This window comes from Nycticebus coucang, chromosome 14 (genome assembly GCF_027406575.1).
Source record: "Nycticebus coucang isolate mNycCou1 chromosome 14, mNycCou1.pri, whole genome shotgun sequence".
Lineage (NCBI taxonomy): Eukaryota > Metazoa > Chordata > Mammalia > Primates > Lorisidae > Nycticebus > Nycticebus coucang.
The window spans coordinates 70465781-70474715 of record NC_069793.1 but is presented as its reverse complement, the minus strand read 5'-3'; the positions used below and the strand labels follow the sequence as shown (position 1 = coordinate 70474715).

General features: G+C 39.1%; 1 protein-coding gene across 1 annotated transcript in view; it reads left to right on the top strand.

The window, feature by feature from the left end:
* The first annotated feature begins 716 nt into the window (after window positions 1-716).
* GDPD4 (glycerophosphodiester phosphodiesterase domain containing 4) overlaps window positions 717-8935 on the top strand; it is a 108057-nt gene continuing 99838 nt past the window's right edge. Inside the window, exons 1-2 of the mRNA XM_053561768.1 lie at window positions 717-908; window positions 4477-4580. Of these exons, the coding sequence (XP_053417743.1) occupies window positions 717-908; window positions 4477-4580 (296 nt within the window). The remainder of the gene's footprint in view (window positions 909-4476; window positions 4581-8935) is intronic.

Here is an 8935-nt window from a genome sequence, read left to right as displayed (position 1 = left end):
TCAGCCATTGCATGTACATGCACATACACATTCTCTCTCATTTTCAATCTCTCTCTCTCTCTCTTTTTCTTTAGAGATGGGGTCTCATTATTTTTCTCAGGCTGATCAAGAACTCCTAGTCTCAAGAGATCCTCCTGCTCTGGTTTCCCAAAGTACTGGGATTGATTATAGGCATGAGCCACTGCATGCAGATCCTGCCATTGTTCTTTTGAATGTTCCATTGCTCATATTTGAAGCTAATCCTAACTATTCCATATGGGAGATGATAGAAAGGGAAGGGGCAACCAGCTGTGTACGTTACCTATTAGTCAAAGATTGTACTTTTCATATACTTTGCCCATGCCTCTAACTTTTCAAGTTATTTTAAGAGCATATCACAATTTGCAAAGCATATTCATGTATATATTATCCAATTTGATACTTGCAGCATCTCTTAGTTGGTAATGATAGGAAATATGGGACCAGTTTGGAAATGGGAAAACTAAAAATAGTTCAGTGATCACAGTAAATCCTTCACAAGTCAGTGGGGAAAGCAGGATGAAGCTCTGTTCTTCTAATCTGAATCCAGTGTATTATCCTCAGTTGTAAATAGTTTTTCCTATTCATCTACCTTTGATAGGATTTTCCATAGAATGGGGTGGGGTGGTAGGGTACATTAAGGGGAGCTACACTAGATCCTGATTGTTTTATTTGTCCTTCCAGAAACAGGGTGAATCATGCTTAAGAAGACCAACAGGATTGAGCCCAACAGCAAAAATAGGACACAAAGCCCAGAAAAGTTTAATCAACGAATTTCACACGTCTTCAGCCACCAGAGCTATGTCACCTTTCTTACTATCTGCTACAGTTGTCACCAGAATTTCAGAACATTAAAAAAAACTAAAATTGGATCCTGTTGCTGCACTCTGGTACAAAGAGAGGAGAAGGAGCTAGTCCACACTTTCTCATATGTGGGGAGCATGGGCCGGGCCCTGGACCCATGGGGGCTCATTAGAGTCTCCAGGACTGGGAATGCTAGGGCTTCATTTCTTCCATGAAAGTAGTGCACCAATGTTAAGCTTAATGAAACATGTTCTTGCCTTCTTCTTTGTCTTTCACTTTATTCTTTCCTTTCCTTTTAGGATCCATGTTTGAAGTAATTTATTCCCCCCACCCCTGGATTCACACCTTATTTCAAAATTCCTCTGGTATGAGAACAACTTTCTCCTACTGCAGAGGGCTGAGTAAACGTGGTAGAGACCAGCAGATGTACTTTAATATCTGCAGCCAGCTCCTGCCATGGTTCTCTTGAATGTTTTGTTGTTCATATTTAAAGCTAACCCTAAGTAATTCCATATGAGAGAGGATAGAAAGAGAAGGGGCAACTAGCTGTGTGTCTGAATACTTCAGGCATGGATCCTGCTTTCAAGGAATTCAGTCTACTGCGGAAAGACAAGTACACACACAATCTCCATACACTGAGAAAAGTGCTGTAATTGTCTACATACATGGACTTGCAGCCACATTCCAAGGGAGAGGCCAAAGAGAACTTTATTTAGAAGGTGAAGGGTGATTAGGAATTGGATAGGTGAAGAATTAGGGATTGTGGAAGAAATGCTATTGGAGGAGGCGTCAAAGGGCATGGTGAGTTTGGAGATTGGTATATATTTTAGATGGAGCAGAGGATGTGAATGGAGAAGTGATGGAAAATAAAGCTAGAGAAGGAGATGAGTCAGATGTTGTATAGAGTTAGGAATTTAACTTCTGCCATGTAGGGAATAAAGAGTTCCTAAAAATTTTAAGCTGATGATGTGGTTGAGCCATTTTAGGAATGATTATTTGATTATGTGTAGGATATATTGGAAAGGACAAAACACATGCAGGGAGACCTCTTCAAAGAGAAAGAATGTTGTTGGTCTGGATTAGAAATAGTGATGGTAGAAGTGGAGAAGAGCGGGTAGAGTCTTTATAACTTAGGGATGAGGTGGTAAGTCACGTGAGAGCTGGAAAGGACATATGGAGGCTTCATTGGAAAGGTAACATTTGAGGTAGTGTAATATTAAGGGAAAAAATCCCTGGACCAGAGCCTGGGAGTATAAATGGGTTCCAATGCCTACTTTGCCTTTGGGCTGATCATGTGAGCCTTTCTATAGCTAGGGAATTAAACTATATAATACTCCAAGGCCCTAGATAATTCTTAAGTCATTTATGCCTTGGAGAGGGAGTATGTCAGATTGTCAGATGACGTAAGTGCTAATAAAATCATATGTTCTGGGGAAAGACTACCCAATTCAAATTATGGTTTCATCACTTACTATCTCCAAATTAAAGTTCCACCACTGTGGGAGATTAGGCAAGTTAGCCTGCTGCTTCAGAGTCCCTATTTGAGTAGTGGACATAATAACAATAGAACCCACCTCTAGGATTTACTGTGAAGACAGAAGAGGTAATAGGTGGGAAAAAACTTCAAATTGGACTTGGTATGTAATTAGCACTCAATAAATAATAGCTCTACTGACTTGCTATTTTGGAGTCACTGAATTGTGGAAGTGACATGTTGAAATACTGGTGCAGGAAATTCTATTCAGGTGGAGGCAATAAGATAAACATTCAGAGATAGAGCAGCACAGTGGTATATTTAGAGAAAAATGAAATTCCATGGTTGAATGTAGGAACATGTAAGGGAATATATAGTAATAGGGCTGCAAAGGAATATTTTTATCAAATTATGAAGCATCTTTTGGTCAAATTAAAATATTTGAACTTTATCCTGTGAACAGGGAGGAGCCTTTGAAAATTTTTGAGCCAGCATGGCAACAATAAGAATCAAAAAAGGAAATGGTTTATTTAAAAAAAAGTGTATTAAACATCTAATATTTGCCACAGTGAGTAATATAGATAAGACCTCTGGCCTTCCTGCAGCTTACATTTTATTGGGATGAGTTAGGTAATAAACAACAAATGAAGAAAGACAATCTTGCATAGTGACAAGAGCTTTGGAGATAATAGGAAAATGTGTCAGTAACTGGAATGGGAGAGTAGTTAGAGAAGACCTCTTTGAAATCATGCCATTTGCTCTTTTTCCATGTGTATATCTGGGGGCAGAAGTATTCTAGGAAGAGTAGCCAGCAAGTAACCAAGCTCCTGAGGTGGGATCAAATTTGGTTGTGTTCTAGAAACAGAAAGAAGGCCTAGTGGTGACTGACATCTGGAAATGGAGTCAAAATGTAGAAGGGCGTGAGGTCAGGGATGGGCAGGGTTGACCATGTAGGATCTTGTGGGCCGCAGAAGGCAGTTTGGATAATATGCTAGTATAGGAGAAAGCTCTGAGACGGTTCGGGCAGGAGAGTGACATCTGATGTATGTTTTTATAAGTCCACACAAGTTTTGTGTAAGGTATGTGTATAAGACCTGCGTCAAATCCTGTGCTCTTTAACCTCTTGCACTCAGAGGGTGAGAGTTTTCTACCTTGATAACCTGTAGGGTATCTCTTCAGCTTTTTGGAATGCCCTGTATATGTTTTCCATTGTATGTATTTACTCTTACTCTTCACAATAATCTCAGAAATTGGGCAGGGACTATTCTTTCTAATTTTAACAGATTAAAAACTACATCCTAAAGAGGTAGATACTACCTCCTATGTATATAGAGGCCTTTAAGATTATAACTCTGAGGGGAATCCAAGCCTAGTCCTCCCAGGGAAGGTTTGGCAATTTATAGCATGGCTAGTTTGTGATTTGATTTTCAGCGTGGGGGTTTCCTCTAAGGCTCAGTGTGACTGCCTCCTCCATAAGGATATCCTGCATACTGATCTTGGTTCTAGTCCTATCCCTGCCACTTCTTGGCTGTGTGATCTTGAACCAATTTCTTTACCTTTCTGAGCTTCCTTCTGCAACATGAGGTTAACAATATCTAACTCATAAGGCTATTATGACAAATTAAATGAAAGCAGTCTGTGAAGTCCCTAGTATTGTACTGGCATAAAATAGCTACTCAAAAGCGTTTATTTCATAACTCTGATTCCCCCTTTCTCCCCCAATTGGGTAGATAAATTACTAAGTGAACCTAGGAGTGATGAATGAATGAATTACTCAATGAATGAATCACTGAATAGACATTTGGCAGCTGCAGAAGTGGATGAACTCAACAGATAACTGTTGAGAACCAGCTGAATTCAAAAAACTATGTTAGAAAAAAAAGAAACTATGTTAGATATTGGCCATACAGAGATGTGTAAGAGAAGTTCCTTTTCTTCATAGAAGAAACAGTGTAGCATCACACACAAATATATAAACACAGAATTACAGTTCAGTGTAATAAGTGTTATAATATGCATATGTAAGATTTGGTAGGGGTAAAAACAAGAGAGTGTTCTCTCTAGCCCGGGAGAGGGTAATACATAGCCAGGTAACTGTACTGATCTTTGGCAAGTGTATACAGAAATTTCTGAGGTTACATGGACAAACAGAGCTAAGTTAGACTTCTTTCTCTTCCCAGAAAGAGCAATTATTTTACCCATTCCTGGTAATGTCATTTGTCTTGTCTGGGATTTGGCTGTTCCTGTGGATAGAAAGCTCAAATGAATACAATGGCTTTGACTGGTGAGTTTCACTTTTTGTACTTTGATTTGGGTAAGGGCTCTTTGGTCTGATAGCCACCTGGATTCTGCCTCAGGTCGAAAAGATCTGCTGGCATAAGAGAGTAGCCAAAACTGGGCTTTCCACAAGTTGCAGGCAAGAGGCCTGCCTCTGGGGCAAGGGTAGGATGCTTAGCACCCTAACCTACTGTATGAATACTTCCCTTCCACCTGTGCTCACTCTCACACCTGACCAAATCTGGCTCAGTGGGAAGCTTTCTCTCTCTGTCCAATGTCCCCAGTCCTTCTACACCAGTGTTTTTCAAACTTTTTTATTCCACTGCACACTTGAACCTATAATTAAACTTCCACGTCACACTTAAATTAAAAAGAACAACAACAAAAAGAATATACTTAACCTTGCATTGAACTTCCTTCAAAAATAATTTAATTAATGATCTTTAAAAAATGTTTCACAGTACACCCAAGATCCTTTGACAGCACATCGGTGTGCTGTGACACACTGGTTGAAAATCACTCCTCTACACAAATAACGATTCCCTGGCATCTTGCCCTCAGTCCCTTTGACTGGATTGCTGATGTCTACACTAGAAAGTCTTCATCACCTCTGTCCTCTACTTTTCCTACCACTGCTGCCTCTTCCTGCTGTTCCCTGGGGGTTTGCTAGAACTCTGAACACTCTGACAGACGTCTCTTCTTAGCGCCCTTTCATGGCTAAACTACTCTGGTCAGCCACTCCGGCTCTTCTGGTTTTTCTGGCCTGATGCCTCCTATCTAACCTTGCTGTAGATCTTACCCATTATTTGGTATTTGGGGAAGAATGATTTATTTGGGAGGCTTTTTAAAAAATAGAATACAGTTATTTTCTTTTACAGAAGTAAAATATGGAATATGGTTTTTTATTTTAAATGTAAAGAAATATAAGATACTGACTCAGTGCCTGTAGCACAGTGGTTACAGCACCAGCCACATACACTGAGGCTAGCTGGTTCGAACCTGGCCCAGGCCAGCTAAATAATGACACCTGCAACAAAAAACAGCCAGGCATTGTGGTCGGTGCCTGTAGTCCCAGCTACTGGGAGGCTGAGGCAAGAGAATCACTTAAGCCCAGGAGTTTAGGTTGCTGTGAGCTGTGACACCACTGCACTCTACTGAGGGTGACATAGTGAGACTGTCTCAAAAAAAAAAAAAAGAAAAAAGAAAAGAAAAAGAACAAAAAAGAAAGAAATTAGAAAATATAGTATCTGCTTAGTCTCAATTTTTTTTTAAACCACTAGACCCCCAAAGATTAGTCTCATTCTTGAGTGATAATCACTTGGTATATATTTCTCAATCTTTTTTCCTATGCTTATTTTATACTATTATGCTCACACTATATATATAATTTTGTTTTCCATTTTCACTTAAAATAATTATAAATATTTTAACCAATTTTAAAAACTCCTAATGAACATTATTTAAAATGGTTTCAAAATATTTAATGATATCAAGGTGCTATAATACATGTAGCCATTTTTTATTATTAGGCATTATAAATGTTTCGAATTTTCTTGATTTTAAAAAACAGTAGGACCAAGAAATCTTCATATTTTGACTAATGTTCTTAGAATAGAATCGTGCAACTGGTTTTATTGAGTTAAAGAATAAGCACTGTTAAAATTAATTATGCTTATTGACAAAGTACTTCCTCAGAAAGCTATAGAAATTTCTGTTTTTAGCAAAGGCATATGACAGTCAGTATTAAATATTCTTATTCCACCCAATTTTTTATTTTCTTGGTAGTATTTTGTTGTTGTTGTTGTTCTTCAAAACTAGTTTATTTAATTTCTTTTTCATTTGTCTTTTGTTGTTATTGTTGTTGGGGATTCATTGAGGGCACACAGAACCAGGTTACACTGATCGCTGTTGTTAGATAAAGACCCTCTTATCTTTGTGTCCTGCCCCCAAAAGGTGTAACACACCCTTGGACCCCCACCCCCTCCCTCCTTCCCTTTGTTAGCTCTCCCCATCCTCCACCCCCCACTGTGTACTAGGATCTTAATTGTCCTCCTATCAGAATTGAGTACATAGGATTCTTATTTCTCCATTCTTGTGATGCTTTACTAAGAATAATGTGTTCCACCTCCATCCAGGTTAATACAAAGGATGTAAAGTCTCCATCTTTTTTAGCGGCTGAATAGTATTCCATGGTATACATATACCACAGCTTGTTAATCCATTCCTGGGTTGGTGGGCATTTGGGTTGTTTCCACATTTTGGCGATTGTAAATTGAGCTGCAATAAACAGTCTAATGCAAGTGTCCTTGTTGTAAAAGGATCTTTTTTCTTCTGGGTAGATGCCCAGTAATGGGCTTGCAGGATCAAATGGGAGGTCTAGCTTGAGTTCTTTGAGGGTTCTCCAGACTGCCTTCCAAAAAAGTTGTATTAGTTTGCAGTCCCACCAGCATTTTTTCATATGTTTGTTAATCATTCGTCTGTCTTCTTCTTCTTCTTTTTTTTGAGACAGAGTCTCCTTTATTGCCCTCGGTAGAGTGCTGGGGCATCACAGCTTGCAGCAACCTGCAACTCCTGGGCTTAGGTGATTCTCTTGCCTCAGCCTCCTGAATAGCTGGGACTACAGGCGCCCACCACAATGCCCAGCAATTTTTTGTTGCAGTTTGGCCAGGGCTGGGTTTGAACCACCACTCTTGGTATATTGGGGCCGGCGCCCTACTCACTGAGCCACAGGCGCCACCCTCGTCTGTCTTCTTTGGAGAAGGTTCTATTCATCTCTCTTGCCCAGTGATCTAAGGGATTATTGGCTCTTTTTATGTTTGTTAATTTGATTCTCTGTAGATCCTAGTTATCAAGCTTTTGTCTGAATCAAAATATGCAAATACTCTTCCCAGTGTGTAGGTTGTCTGTTTATTTGGGTTTTGTCGTTGTCACCTTAGCTATACAGAAGCCTTTCTGTTTCATTAAGTCTCATTTGTCTATTTTTGTTGTTGCAATTGCCGTTGAAGTCTTCCTCATAAAGTTCTTCCCCAGGTTGATATTTTCCAGTGTTTCCCCCATACTTTCTTTGATTATTTTAATTGTTTTGTGCCTTGGATTAAGATCTTTTATCCATCTTGAATCAATTTTCATGAATGGAGAAAGGTGCGGTTCCAGTTTCAGTCTTTTAATGTGGATATCTAGTTTTCCCAGCACCATTTATTGAATAGGGAGTCTTCCGCCCCCCCACCCCCCGTGTGTGTTCTTGTTTGGTTTATCAAAGAGTAGGTGGCTGTAAGATGTTTGTTTCATCTCCTGGTTTTCTATTCGGTTCCAAATGTCTATGTCTCTATTTTTGTGCCAATACCATGCTATTTTGATCACTATGGCCTTGTAGTACAGCTTACAGTCTGGTAGGCTGATGCCCCAGCTTTGTTTTTATTACTAAGAATTGCCTTGGCTACATTGGGTTTTTTTTGGTTCCATACAAAACAAAGAATTTTTTTTTTCCAAATCTTGAAGGCATGATTGTGGTATTTTAATAGGGAGAGCATTGAATCTGTAGATTGCTTTGGGAAGTATAGACATTTTAAAGATGTTCCCAGGAATGCGTGGCTGGTTTAACATGTGCAAATCTATGAACATAATTCACCATAACAACAGGAGCAAAAACAAAGACCATATGATCCTCTCAATAGATGCATAAAAAGCATTCAATAAAATTCAACATCCTTTCCTAATTAGAACACTGAAGAATGTAGGCATTGGCAGCACATTCCTTAAACTGATCGTAGCCATCTGTGACAAACACACAGCTAATATACTGAATGGAATAAAACTGAAAGCTTTTCCTCTCAGGACTGGAACAAGACAAGGGTGTCCTCTATCACCACTAATCAACACAGTGCTGGAAGTTCTAGCCAATACAATCAGGCAAGAGAAGGAAATTAAAGGCATCCGAATGGGAGCAGAGGAAGTGAGACTCTCCCTCTTTGCCGATGATATGATATTATACTTAGAGAACCCCAAAGACTCAACCACAAAACTCCTGGAAGTCATCAAAAAATACAGTAACATCTAAGGATATGAAATCAATGTCCACAAATCACTAGCCTTTGTATATGCCAATAACAACCAAGATGAGAAGGAAATCAAAGACACAATACCCTTCTTCGTAGCTCCAAAGAAAATGAAATACCTAGGAATACACCTCACAAAAGAGGTGAAGGACCTTTATAAAGAAAACTATGAACCCCTAAGAAAAGAAATAGTAGAAGATACCAACAAATGGAAGAACATATCATATGCAGTTTTTATTTGTGAACCACTTCTGAATTAGTCCACAGTACTTGTATTTCAATTTAGAATATAAGTGCTGTGGAATAA